We start from the raw sequence: 13,980 nt of genomic DNA, 5'->3' as shown, positions 1-13,980 counted from the left end.
ATGAGCACGTACTATTTCTCCCACTGTGTTTAACTGACATTACTGCAGTAACAAGAACGCGTGCGTTTCTGGGGCTTTATAGATAGTGAGTATTCTGAGCTTTTTACCTGTGGATTCCCAGCTGTGGCAAAGTCCCTGTCTCCCCTTATGGCAGCAGAAGTAGCACAGCAGTCTTCAGGAACTGATTTTTATTCTGAGTAACTCATTGGAGGCTCTTAGCCTAGAAGAGTGGTTTGCTCACTGCCCTGGATGATTCAAAGATTACAAAATAAATTCAAGTTGGAAAGAACCTTGGGCAGTCATCTAAATCAACCTCTTGCTCACCCTTGCTTGCACGCCAGATTGCTGAGGGCTTTAACCAGGTAGGACTTGAAAGAGAATGATGTTTCAGAGTCTCTCTCAGTAGCTTGTTCCTTTGCTTAATTATCATCAGAGCAGAAAATACGTGCTTTGTATCCTATAGGAACCTTCCCTGGATTTGTTAATGTCCTTCACCTGCTTGAAATCTGCTTTTTCTTTCGCACTCTTTGAACACAGAGCTGATTCTTGCATTGTCCTTCCTGGTCATCATTTGAACTCCAAAATGTGAAGTTACTGAGTGTACCCTCCCTTAAAAGAGTTTTTTTTTCTTGACTTTTAGGCATACCCAGAATATCTTATTACGTACCAGATTGTGAAACCAGAAGCTCCCTCACAGACAGGAACGGCAGCAGAGCAAAAGACCTAGTAGCTACAGGGCAGTGAAGAAGGATGTGACTTCAATCTTGGACTGGGTTGGATATGTGTTCAGGATATCAGTATCATATAAAATTCTTAATCTGGAAATAAGCTGTATGTCTTTTATAAAGCATTGCTGTCTTGATGAATACGATATGAGTAACTCTTGCATACTCAACTGCTATTGTTCCTTTTGAGGAAGGTTTACAAGAGACTGCCTTTTAATAATGCATCTCAGGCTCCGAGTCTCTACCATTACCATGTGCAAAATAATGTTTTGATCTAGACTTCGGGAACATTGTGCAAACAAATCTTTATCAAGGCCATCTCACACGTTAAAATTTCAGACACTACTGTTCTGCTTACTTTATTTGCAGATAAACTGCATTAAGTCCATAATTTTCCTTTCAGCATGCAGCATTCATTTTATCTTTTCAGAAAGTCAACTATTTATTTTCCTTTTGTATTCTGGAGTTGAGCCAGAACCTACTTAAAGGTATTTTGCACAAAGTCAAGTTGACTAAAACCATTAACAATGCAATATGAAATTCATCTGAGAAGGGGCTAGGTTCAGTTCTTCAAGACGGGTTTTTTTGCACACCTCTGAGCAAACGATACTAATAGGTGAGTGTTACTTTAGAGTGGAAACAAATCACGTTTTGGTTTGCTGCGTTGTCTGTGTGAGTTTTCTGGGGAAACCCAACAGAAGTGTCAAACCAACTCTTGTGCTTGAAAGGACCTGATACAGCAGGTCAGTGCCCTCTGCTGATATCTCCAAAAGAACATTTTACAAGGCTGCTATCAAGTGGTGCAGTTTGTGAAACGTTCTCCCCTCACAGTGGCATATGGTTTTGCTGGGAGATAGTTGACAAGTCAGAAGACCCACACGTGCAAGGATGTATCTGGGTCGCATCCCTCTATAGGAGACACGGAAGATGGTTTTCAGACTGGTAAGGGAGAATGTGTTACAGCAGTTTCGTGTCACATCTGTTTGACATGGTGGTTGTTGAACAGCTTAAGTGGTTTACAAAAGTAATTTTTTAGAATATGGGTTTTACATCTTTATGAGGAAAGCTTTTTCAGAAAGATGAGTTGGGAAGTCAGTTTGCTCGCAGGTATAGCAGAGGACAGAGCCGGGATGCACTCACCTTAACCCCCTGCCATGCAAGTTCCGGGGTTTATTTTGCTGGGCAGGAGGAGGTTATATTTCAGCATTGTATAGCACAGCATCAGACAACTTCTGAAGTCTCCCTCATTTGAACGGTATAGATTTAACAAAAATAGAAATCAATTTCTTTTCTCTTTTGAGCTGTTTTTACAACTTCAGAGAAGGTTGAAAACCAAGCCGTTATTAGTTGTTTTGGTTTTGTTTTTAATCCATCAATATGAGATGTTTTCCAGCGTTGAGCATATAATGGCTGGAGGTAAAATGTTCCTTTGAACAGGCTGTCCATTTCCCTATCGACTGGCACTGCAGAATAACTGATGATCCAGTTCATGCATTCCAGCTTTATCACCCTTTAAGCGAGGGAATGACAGAATAGCATGCTTTTAGTTTATAAAAACGTGCTCCCTGCCAGTGGGCTTTGCTTGGGGGCTTTGGACAAAACAGAGTTTTCACTTCCAGCTTTAAGACACGGGATTTTCATTTTTAGCATTAAGAGTTTAGTGTTGGAGCAAGTTATCCTCCTGGAGGAATTGCACCCACTGTAACGTCAGTCATCTGATGCGGTCCGGCTGCCTGCACATCCGCTCTTTTTGTAATATCTATCAAGAAAACCTTAGGAATAGCAATACTGCAGCAGATCCTGAGCTTTGGGTTTTATTTCTCTCGAGCTGGCACTGGATCTATGGTTTTCACTTCATTTTGTGACCTGATGAAATAATCAGCTTCGCAGTCCAAGCCAGGCCCTGGCCTAGTTGTCCTTTTAATCAGACGTCATTGACACAGTCGGATGCTTGTATTTTGGCTACTTGTTTAGTAGTGTTAGGATTGCAGAGATCACCACTAGGCTTTGAAGTTTTGTATTCATCATTTAAGTTTGGGGTTTGTTTTTAATTTAGTTAAGAATGGAGTGGGGGATGTGCCTATCTACACTTAGGGTTTCAGGTAGCGATGAGAGTGAGCGTGGCTCGCCATCCCCATTAGACATAGATTTCAGTGATTAAAAGAAATGAATTGTGCTGTGTAGATGAGCAAAATGGTTACTGTGGGTGTGGAAGTTGAAAGCTTTACATCTTTGAAAAACAAGAACAAACCTAAAAACATAACCCCACCAGGCCTGCACCAGATTTTGTTCTTGCTTGTTGTTTCCTGTGTGCTCATGGAACAAAGTCTGGGTTTCTTCAGGAGCTGTGAAGTTCTGGAGTACAAAAATACACTGTTCGGTATCTTGGAACTGCCCATGTTACGTATCTGATGTTCTGTGCAGAGTAAAGGTGCTGTGTGAAGAAATCATTTTGCAGTGGCTTTTGTCTCGTAACAGTCCCATGCCCATTCGTGGCCAGCACAGAGGGACACCCCGGCCTGGTGGGCTGTGCAGGTCAGCGTGTGCCTCTGCTGGCCGATGTCGTGTGCGTGTGGCTCCTCCTGTGGCTGAAAACAAGGTGAGGATCTGCCCATCAGTATCTGTTACCTATGGAAAAGCTGATGGTGGTTGAGCTGCTGCCGGCAGTGTTGTGTTTGCAGTAGGGTTGCTGCTGCTTTAGCCGAGGGAGTTGATGCAAGAGCTCCCAGTTCCAGGGAATGGATGTGGCAGGGTGCCTCACTGGGTCACCAGTGGAGGTATGATAGAAGTGAGGAATGCCGGGAGGTGCTGGGCTTAAGCCAGGTTTGGAAGCCTGGCAGCTCTCGGTGGCTCCAGGCAGAGCCTTTCCCTGTGGGATTAATGCGGTGCCTGCAGGGGAAGGGACGGCGATTGCCCTGACCTGGTGCCTTTTACCCTTAGAGGAGTGCTTTGAAACAGCCGTGACGGGCCTCAGTGGGCGGACAGAGCAGCGCTTCACCAGGTCTGAACCAGGAGGTGCTGTCTCTCCAGGGCTGAGGTTGTTCCCATGACACAGGGTGGCATCGCAGTCTGAACGCTGTCAGCAAAACTCCTGTCCGAATTCAAACCGGAGTACGGCACCTCAGCAGTGGTGCATCTCACTTTCTCATCCTTACTCCTCTCTGCTCATCTTTGATCCCAGCTCCATGAGAACTGCTGCTGACCGCTGTACTGGTTGGGCAGTTTTCCTGCCACTGCTGTTCTGTCGTGCAAGGAATGAGGATTGGTTTTTTCTAACCTCTGTTTTGAACGTCTGTAAGTGATGCCATCAAATCCCACCGTGTTGGGCAGCAGGAATTTCCTTACCTGCAAACTCTCCTACCATTTTTTTTTCCCAAAGATGGGGAAAAAGAAAGGGTTCCCGTGCTCAAAGTAGGCAGGGGAATTTGAACGTTGTGATTGTTCTCAGAAGCAGGAAGTCAGGAAGCATGTGAAGTTACTCTGAATGGAATTTCACCATTCCCATACTTCCTGACCCTAGAAAATCTAACTGATATCAAAAAGGGCGTGTGCCTGGTGTGCGTTTCAGTCATTTCAAGCTAAGCTGCCACCCTGCTGGGTAGGACAGGGGGAAGTACGGATTCAGTTTAGCCCTGGGTACCAACTGATGTGGGAACCTACAGACTGGAACCTGAGGTGCCTTGGGGGCAGGTGAGAACTCACTGCCTGCCAACGTGTGGGGGTCGGGGCGGCGCTTGTGAGCACTGCTGAAGGAAGGTGAGTGAGTGGGCAGGGAGCAAGAGGAGCCCGTGCGTCGCAGTGAGATGAACACACGCGCCCATCAGGCTGTATAGCAGACTGGTTTTGATCCATCTAGTTCTGTCATACTGAGCCTACCGGTGGCAATTCTTAGCGTCGGTTCCGTTGTGCTGATGACTAATGTAGTTTGATTAGAGTAACTGTATTACAAGGTAATCTTGGCACTGTTTCTTCTTAACATCTGAGGAACTTGCTTCAGCTTTGGAAGTCGAAGTGGGGATTTCTCTGTGCCACAGTCCTGTGAGCTTGTGCACCTCCATTTCTGATCGCTTGCTCTGCCACCCCAAAGGGCGATGTACCTGGGGTTGAGTTTTTAGACTTTTGTATCACTTGTCTTCGCAGCTAGTCCTTTGTTCCTCTCTTGGTGCCCGACCACCCGGAGCTGGGATAGCATTTATTTATTTCCTCCTTTACCCTCTCTCTAAAAGAAGACGATGGGCAGATTCTCAGCCTATCTACATGGTGGACTTTAGGTAACATTGTTGTAACAACCAAGTTTGATCTATAAATGTGCTTGGCTAAATGTCTGATCTGCAATACTTGTAATAGTTTAAAACTCAATAAATACATTTTTAACAGTTGCTCTGTAAAAGCTGAGTGTTTGCACCACGTGTTACTGGGGGGAGGGGGGGGAAGAGGCTGTGGATGCCCCATGCCTGGAGGTGCTCAAGGCCAGCTTGGATGGGGCCCTGGGCAGCCTGATGTGATGAGGGGGACAACCAGCCCACAGTAGAGGGTTGGAACTGGGTGGGCTTTGAGGTTCCTTCCAACCCAAGCCGTTCTACGATTCTCTGGGCCCCCGGACAAACCTGATCTCAGCCACAACTGTTGAAAAGTGTTTTATTATTATTTTCTCCAAACGGTTTTTCTCCCTCGGGCAATAAATAAAAAGTTGATTTCTAAAAATAAAAATAAAAGGAACAAAACCATACATATGTACATCAGCCACACAGGCGTTTTGTATTGGTGTGGGCTGGGAAGATGGAGAGAGGTTAAAGCTACACAGGGATTGGAGATGAGGCGTTTTCTGGGCTTGAGCCTAAGGCTGCGGTGCAGGTGCCTGGGTGTGTGGGACCTTGCAGCCCAGCGCTGGTGGGTGAATGCTCTGCAGAGCCCAGGTAGTGGCACACACTAGTCCTGGAGTGCAGAAAGTGAGATGGAGAACACCTCTGCACCTCTTCTTCCCCTGCTGCTTCTCTCCACGTCGCAGTCCAGCCCTGTCCTACCCTGCTTCTTTGGGAAGAGCAGCTATAGGATGGTAGGGAGGGAGAACAGGTCAAGAGTAATCAGCAGCCTGTATCGCTGCCCTCACCCCTTCTTTCTCTTCGTTAAACTACAGGAGGTTTGGCACAAGTTTTATGGGAACAGGGGAGACTTAGAGACACAGTGACATATACACACACACACGCACACGCACAAAAGCATCACTTAGGATTGCATCTCTCCATCCGTGCTGCCTCCCAGCCAGAGGCCGCTGTCCCCCAGGAGCCAGCACAGCAGGTGACCTGGAGCTCCCTGCAATCACCCCGAAGCCCTGCTGCAGCGCTGCTGCTGGCTGTGACTGGCTCAGGTACGCAGCACCTACCGCACACCCCAGCGTCCCTCTGTGCAAAGGGGGAAAGTGCTGTGCAACAGAAATAGCTTATGCTCCCTTTTCAACCCAAGTCAACACCCAAATGAACTGGGGGCAGAAACAGGATGGAAGGGGAGGTGTTGTGTTGTTTTTTGTTTTTTTTTTTCCTAAAAAACCAAGATGATAAAGTAGAGATGGGAAGAGATGCAGACCAGGCACTTCAGGAAACCCAGTACACTATTTTTTTCCTCCCCCAAAACAGAGCCTGGACAACATCGAGGTGTGTGGCTTTCACAACATAAAAAGCAAAAAAAAAAAAGGTACGAGATGAGGTAAGAAATTGCTCTACGAAAAAGACATTGAGTCCAGGGTCAATGGCAGTGTCCGGCACTATTGCTTAACATCCCGGGGCTCTGTGCCCCTCTGTGCTACCTGCCTGGCTGGCCTTAGCCCCAAGCTAACAGCTGGGTGACGTGGTGATGGGGCTGTGCAGGTATGGGAGGCTGCTGGGGGTGGCGTGGACACCGACGGAGACGGGGAAGCTGAAGACAAACTGGGAGGTAGGGGTAGAAGTGGCCTTGCCCCGCTCCCGCAGTGTCCCTGAGGGGCTGGCAGCTTCCACTGCGCACGAGGTGGCCAAGACCTGCGACTCGAACTGCAGCAGCTGCCCCATGAAGCTGAAGTTAGGAGAGATGATGCTCCGGCGCTGCTTGACGAACTCGAAGGCCTCTTCCAGCTTGACGCGCTTCTTCATCATCAGGTAGGCCAGGCAGATGGTGGCCGAGCGGGAGATGCCGGCCTGGCAGTGGACAAGGACTCGGCCGCAGCACTCTTTCACTGAGTCTGGAGGGCAACAGAGAGTGCCACATGAGACCTGCACCCTTCCAACGAGGCCCAGCCCCTGGCCGACCCGCCAGATGGCACTGACGTCACACCCATGCGTGGCTTGGGTAGGAGGGGACCTCAGAGACCACCCGTGCCCAACCCCCTGCCATGGGCTGGTTGCCACCCACCAAATCAGGCAGCCCGAGGCTCACTGGACCTGGCCTTGAGCACCTCCAGGGACGGAGCCTAAAGCTCCAGGCCTTGGGGCCTACCTCGTGGCCTCCTCCAGCTGTGTGCAAACTACAGCCTAGCATCTCCAAACGGGCACTCACCGATGTACTCAATCGCCTCCATGAACCAGGAGCTGATGTCGGCTTTGTGGTTGTCTTCCACAGGGATGCACTTGTACTGGTAGTGCCCCTCGAAGTGGTTGGGGCAGTCGGATGAGACGTTCAGCAGGGCTGTGATGCCCAGTGCATCCAGCATGTCCCGCCGGGCCGCGTGGTAGGCGCTGCCAAGGTAGAGGAAGGGAAGGATTTCCACAGGGCCGCCCTGTGATGGAGAGAAAACAAATTATGAGCACAGAACTGGATGACTTCGTAGGCCTGAGCGAGTCTCCGGGAGCGGGCAGCAGGAAGGCCGTGTTGCAAGGTGGACCTACCTGGTCATGAAGGGGGGTCCCACATGAACTGAAGCCCAAATCCAGGGACTCGGCACTGCTGGGGGGTGAAATGCTGCTCAGGGTCTTGGTTTTAGCACAGAATTCGGGATACTCTGAGGCAAAACGCTCATAACCTCCTGTAAGAAGAGAGGCCCAGAAGAGCGTTACAGCCATGCTCACAGCGCTGCGGGACAGCTGGAGCCAATGTATTCTGACATGCCCTTGGCCACTAGATGATGCTACAGGGATGGAGAGCAGCCTGCTGCCCTGGGGTGAGCAACCAGGCTCCTAGCAGCAATTGTGGAGCCCCTGGGCTGGGCCATTCCCGTGGGCTACGGCTCTCCAATGCTTCTAGCTGCCCAAAGCCTCTGCTCCTGGGCTTAGCCAGCCAAAACCTAACGCTGAGGCCAAGGTTGTAGTCTAAGACAATGGAGAGAGGATTTGTTGCCAGTGACCTGCAACTTCAGTGCCTTCCCGCACCACAGATTGTTCGATTCTCTACTTTCTCAGACTCAAAATGCAGAGAGCTTCCCTCAATCCCAGCGCCCACAGACCAACAAGCAGGAGGCCCTGGAAGTTAACCCACAGCAAAGCCACCCTGCAGAGAGCTGTCCCTGCCTCCCGAGGACACAGGGTGAGCTGGACAGAGATATGAGTGCCTACGGAAGACCTGCTTGCTGCTTTGAGCAGCTGCCAAGGAGATACCGGAGGTGACCTTGTGCCTCCTCCCCATGAGGAAGATCCAACAGAGCTGCCACCTGTTGACTTCCCAGGACAGCAGATAAGCACCCCTGGGCAAATTTCCTGTCCTCGCTCAAATCAAATCAACAAGACTGACATCCTTGTCGGCTGATGTAGAGCCTTAACGCCAACAGATGTCAGGGATTTCACTATTGCCATGAATCTAGCCAGATGGAGCCTTGTCTCCCAGGAGAGCTGCTGAAGATTCATCCCAAGTGCAGGACTGGTGCTCACCAACCTGGGCCTGGCAGAGCACACACAGCAGGACACGTTCCCTACACCAGCTTTAACTCTAAGTAGACACTGAACAAGGTTGGATGTTCCCAAGAGCAACAGAAATGAGAACTCCGGCTCTCAGGTGGATGCAAGCTTATCTGACAAAGCACCTCAGGAGCCCCTCGGCAGCTGTAGACTGATCCAGCATCTCAACGTCCTTTATGGTTTGCTTCCCTTCCGCAAGGAAGGATTCCAGCCCCTTATACAGCAGGAAAATGTACGCACCAGTAGATGCGCATCGCCTCTCCCACATGAGAAGGTCAGTTTGTGGAGGCTGCATTTCCAGAACCTGAAAGCCCTTTGCAGTCCTACTGGCTGAATTTGGAGGAACACCCAAAACACTGCTGCGCTGGGTAGACATTCCGATCTCCCTGGTCCCGCTTTCATGGTCATCACACCATCACAAACTGTGGATGCCCCATCCCTGGAGGCGCTCAGGGCCAGGCTGAGCTAGTGGAGGGCAACCAGCCTACAGCAGTGGGTTGGAAGCTTTAAGGTCCCCTCCAACCCAAGCTGTCCTGTGATTCTATAAGACGGGAAAGCTGCCCATGGTCATGTGGAAAAATTAGCTCCCTCCTGGGAGAGGTTTCACTCTTAGAAATAAGGGATTGCTAACCCCAAACAACCCTGCTTGAGGACCACAGGGGCATCGCAGAACCACAGAACGGCTTAGGTTGCAAGGGACCTCAGAGCCCATCCAGTTCTAACGCCCTGCCATGTGGTCAGGGTGCCCAGGACCCTCCCAAGCGCTCAGCTCCCAGCAAAGCGACGGCTCACGGCTGAGCACCCAAAGCGGGTTCCCAATGAGCCCTCGTTGCGCTCCTGCTCCATCTATCAAAGCCTCCTAATGGTTTGCTGCTCTGCGCACATGCGTTCTCACCGCTGCTGCGAGTAAACCACGGAACAGATTCACTCTTAGGGAGTCAGAACCAAACCACTGAGCACCCTTTCTTCTACAGAACCTCGCAGGGTTCCTCCAGCCCAGCAGCCCCGGTTGCTCACAGCCTCCCATGCGAAGAGCGCGAAAGAACAGAATCATTAAGGTTAGAAAGATGGCTAAGATCGTCCAGTCCAACCCTCAGCCCATCCCCACCGTGCTCGCTGACCCTCAGTGCCACATCTCCACATTTCCTGCACGCGTCCAGGGACGGGGACCGCACCACCTCCCCGGGCAGCCCATGCCACTGCAGCACCGCTCTTCGGAAGAAGGAATTTCTCCTAACACCCACCCTGACCCTCAGCACCGACTCCCGCTGCAGAATCACCGGGGTCCTCCGGGGCCCTCCCCGCGGCGAGGGGACGCGGCAAAGGGCGCATTCGGCCCCGGGGACGGAGCCGCACGCGGAGGGCGGCCTCCCCCTCCCCCGGGGGATCTCCGCTCCCGCTCCCGGCGCCGATCCCCTCTTCCCCCCCTCCCCCCCCCCATTTACCTGCCAGCAGCCGGATGTCGGCGCGCGCCATGTCGCGCCGGAGCGCGCGCAGCACGAGGGCCACGGTGCTGTCGTCCCGCAGGGCCTCCGCGCGGGGGCTGCGCTCGTCGTACAGCACCACGGCGGTGTAGAGCCCGGCGCGCAGCCGCGCCCGCACCTCGCCCTCGGCCGGCAGGATCTGCTCCAGGCTGACGGCTCCCTTGGCCCGCCGCCTGACGATGGTGTTGCAGCGCACGTTGAGAGCCCCGCGGATGTGGCCGGCGCTGTGCGCCAGGAAGGGCCGGCAGTCCAGCAGCAGGCAGCGCCCGCCGCTCGCCTCCTCCCGTCCCACCAGGCGCCGCAGCGCGCTGCCCTCCATCTCCCGCAGCCCCTCGGGGGCCACCATGGCGGGGCCGCCTTTCCCCGCTCCGCGCTCCGGCCGCCGCTCGCAGCCCCGCGCCGCCCCAACCTTTACTACCCCGCCGCGCCGCCCCGCCCCTCCGGTCCGAGCCGCGGGAATGAATGGAGGGAAGGCGGCGCGCGGGCGCGGCCCACGTCACCGCCTCCATTCACAAAAAAGGGCTCGCGCCGGCCCGCCATCTTCGCTGCGTTTTTTGTGAATGGGGAAAGGCGGCGGGAGGGGCGGCGTTGCGGGGAGCCGCGCTGCGAGCGGGAGGCGGCCCCGGTTTGCGAGGGGGTCACCCCCTGCGCCCCCCCTCCCCCCCACACACACCTTGGTGGGTCACCCCCGCGTGGCTCACACACACACACACGCACACACCAACCTCAGGACACGCGCTCATGCTCGTGCTCTTTCTCCCTTTGTCCTTTAGCGCGTGTTGCTCTCGGGCACGATTCCCGATTCCCCCCGAGCGCACCTCTGCCACCACCGCACTGCCCCCCTCTCCTCCCCCGTCAGAAAGGGACGGTGAAACGGCAGCCGGCCGGGAAGCACAGCGGTGAGGGCTCCCTGCTCCCATTTACCCTACGGGGGGGGGGGGGGGGGGGGGGGGGGGGGGGGGGTGGGGCTATTTTAGGGGAAAAGAAGCAAATTTCCAGCCCTGAGGGAACCTCCCAAGCGCCACGCAGCCATTTTGCTCGCAATACCCCTTTGAGGTTGCCCACCCCACCAAGCAGTGCTGCAAAACCCGATTTCGAGCCGTGGCCGGGGCGCTGCCTGAGAGGAGACGCTACCGGGCCACGGCAGTCCGCCCCGGAGGGCATCTGGAGATGCCCATGTGCTGATATACAGCCTTAGAAATGGGGCGAGCCGGGTGATGGGCCTGCACTTTGTCCGAGCCCGTCTGCCCCAGCCCATAGAGGGCAGCACCCGGACAGAGACAGCCTGCCCCTCCCCTGCATGCCAGCGACCGTTTATTCGGGCAGGGCAGATGACACCGTGCTGTGCATCCCTACCTGGGATGAACCGAAGCCTACTGCACGTGTTGGAAGCCTCAAACTGGTACCAACCCCATGGCCTGCTGCTGCCTCTTACTTACAGTGTGTTCTCTGCCAGGTTTACCCTCCCACGCGCTGTGCCGGCCCTTCTCCAGCAAGCAGCTCCAACCCAGCTACAGGCAGGCGTAGCTGCTGGTTGCTGCCCCCCATGCCACAAACATATTGGAGCCTGCTATCTAACAGAGCAGGGACGGGAGCTCAGTTTGCTCCTGTTCCAACCTGCATCAGACACGGGGAAAGAGGAAATCTCTTCCTACAGAGCAGAGCCAGACCTCAGCAGGCATTCATCCTTGTGCTAACGTTGCCTAACCAAGGGCACAGAGCAGACGTCCTCGGAGCCAGAACCCAACGTCCCGGTTTTTCCCCATGCAGCCGAACCCGACTCCGAGATGGGAGAGAAAGGGAGCACTGGCACAGGAGGGGGGGAAGAGGGGCTGCCCATCTCTGCGTGTTCACATGAGCATCGATGGAAGAGAATATTTCAGGACAGCGCGGTGATATATGTGCACGTGCATGGGTGTCTGACGGAGGAATCTCCCTTGTCGCAATTAGCTTGAGAGGAAATCTAGTTAATTAACTTTGTCTGTGGAGGCACTGCAGTGGGACAAGCAAGAACCATCAGAAAAGCTTGCGAGGCAGAAACCACAGAGAAAGAGAAGGAATGCAATTACCTGAGGAAAGGGGAAGGGAGGGCTTGGGGAAAGGGGGAGGGAGGGAGGGAGGGGAAAAGGCCGCACAGCTTCATTTCCTGACTTTGCAACCTTGGAGGAGTGTGGAAGCTCATATTCCTAGCAAAGGGCATCCACACGGTGCAAACTGAAACATATCCTGCTGGAAAACAAACAGCGAGAGAGGGGGGAAGAGGGGAGAGAGAAAAGGGAGAGGGAGGAGGGAGGAAAGAGAAGGGAGAGGAGAGAGGGGAGAGGGAAAGGGGTTGGGATTCATTCATTTCCTTCCCGGCAGATTCAAAGAACCACCTTTTGCGGGGCCCCAGCCAGAAGAAGCGATTGTGGAGGGAGGCTCGAGGGAAATGAATTGTCAAAGAGGCATATATTTGGACGATTAAATGTCAATATGTACCTCAAGTTAAGGAAGAGGAATTTACACCTTGTCTCACCATGCTGGCAAAAAAAAAAAAACAACCCCACCAAATTAGAGGCAGGCTGTAAATTTGCCAGCCAATTGATACCGATTTGTTTGGCTTTCTCAGTGCTTTTCCTGCTCGGAGAGATGCAGAGATGCGATTCCCCAGGTGGCCCCAGGCTCCATGGCTCTCCCCAGGCTCCTGGCCCCGGGAGGTGCTGGGCTGCTGCTTCACACCCCGTGTGTCTCAGCTCCCTTCGGTCTTCTTGCAGCACTGTGCCGGGCTCTTTGCAGGGCATATCTCTCTTTCCTGCAGCTTTTCCAGGTGGGAAAATCTTCCTCCCATCAGCAAAGGGCAGCGCAGCAGTGGAAGAGTTAATGGAGTCGCGTTCATAAATCCACGCACTCTTTTTCTTTAGGGCATATTTGCATATTAATGGAGGGGAATTGTAATGAACCTGTCTAGGGAGGCTAAAGGGAAAATGATGCAAGGTTGGACGAGGAGGTGGAGGAGGGGATGATTCTCGTTTCCAGTGCTTTCCTCTCTCTCGGCTGCCAAAGCACTGAGCTGCCTGAGCCCTGCTGCCCGTGGGATAACCTGGGGCTGAGGGAGCACCTGAGCACAGGTCACCATCCGGCCTCACCTGCACCCCCCTGTGCTGGCTCTGGGTGGGCCTGCCCAGCCCAGGTGGTGCCTGCTGCACAGCCCTGCTTTTACTGAAATGCAGGTCTGCAGATGTCAGCAAACACATCACAAATCACCCCCCCTCCTCCTATCCCTTCTCCTCCGCGCTGGGCTGCAAAGAGCTGCTTGGAGTACCACGACCTTTGGTGCCTCAGCCCCCTAACAGCAGCCTTAAAACCTCTGACAGCACATGGAAAACACCAGGCCTGCTTACTCTGCTCTCTGTCAATACTGATGTTTGTGATCCCCACTCCAGCAAACCGCCCTACAAACACTATCTCAGGAAGGACAAGCACCCTCACATTTGCCCTGCAATAGCTGATGGAGGGTTTACGTTCACAGAGAAATCAGCCGTAAATCAAGCAGGGAGGAGATGAATTTCTGTGCTCCTGATCTGATATAGATGAGGAGATCGACAAAGCAGCACTTATGGCTGAGAGCAAAGCAGTGCTTCTTACAGCAGTGGGGTTTGCAGCTGGTGTGTGCCCATGCAAATCTGATCAGGGCAGGACACACTCAAATGAGCTGGATGCAAAGTGGCCCGGGCCATTTTCTGCTTCAGGTTTGGTTTCCTCTCTCCCCGCTGCCTTTTGCTGCTGCCTCCTCCCTTCCTGCCAAAGTCCACGCAGCCCAAAGCAATGAGAAAATGCAAGCTGAAAGCCGGGAGGGTCTGTGAACGGGAGCAGGGTGTGAAGAGGATATGGCTTCTTGTGGGTGATTAGCTCGGGCTGTTAGTTAGGGCCGGG

The 13,980-nt window shown here is 53.2% G+C and overlaps 2 protein-coding genes across 4 annotated transcripts in view; one reads left to right on the top strand and one right to left on the bottom strand.

Annotated features, from left to right (window-relative positions):
* Positions 1-5,104, top strand: part of TNKS (tankyrase) — a 113,211-nt gene extending 108,107 nt beyond the window's left edge. For all 3 annotated transcript variants that reach the window (XM_046939853.1, XM_046939854.1, NM_204340.2), the window contains one exon: positions 641-5,104. In XM_046939853.1, the coding sequence (XP_046795809.1) occupies positions 641-727 (87 nt within the window). In that variant the 3' untranslated portion in view covers positions 728-5,104. The remainder of the gene's footprint in view (positions 1-640) is intronic.
* A 245-nt stretch (positions 5,105-5,349) lies between these two features.
* On the bottom strand, positions 5,350-10,456 carry DUSP4 (dual specificity phosphatase 4). Its single transcript, NM_204838.2, has 4 exons — positions 10,030-10,456; positions 7,583-7,719; positions 7,254-7,473; positions 5,350-6,939 (listed from the first exon to the last, which is right to left on the bottom strand). Exons 1-4 carry the CDS (start codon positions 10,412-10,414, stop codon positions 6,554-6,556), a joined length of 1,128 nt encoding a protein of 375 aa, NP_990169.2. The 5' UTR covers positions 10,415-10,456; the 3' UTR covers positions 5,350-6,553.
* Between the last annotated feature and the right edge of the window lie 3,524 nt (positions 10,457-13,980).

The sequence above is a fragment of the Gallus gallus genome, chromosome 4 (assembly GCF_016699485.2).
Source record: "Gallus gallus isolate bGalGal1 chromosome 4, bGalGal1.mat.broiler.GRCg7b, whole genome shotgun sequence".
Lineage (NCBI taxonomy): Eukaryota > Metazoa > Chordata > Aves > Galliformes > Phasianidae > Gallus > Gallus gallus.
This window is presented reverse-complemented; position numbering and strand designations above follow the sequence as displayed.

Bases quoted from the DNA above. Each gene is read 5' to 3' on its own strand.
- DUSP4 (NM_204838.2), bottom strand. From the start codon at position 10,414: ATGGTGGCCCCCGAGGGGCTGCGGGAGATGGAGGGCAGCGCGCTGCGG. The intron at 7,720-10,029 runs GTAAATGGGGGG...CTCTTCTTACAG, and splicing joins CGACATCCGGCTGCTGGCAG to GAGGTTATGAGCGTTTTGCC. The intron at 7,474-7,582 runs GTAGGTCCACCT...TCTCCATCACAG, and splicing joins GGACCCCCCTTCATGACCAG to GGCGGCCCTGTGGAAATCCT.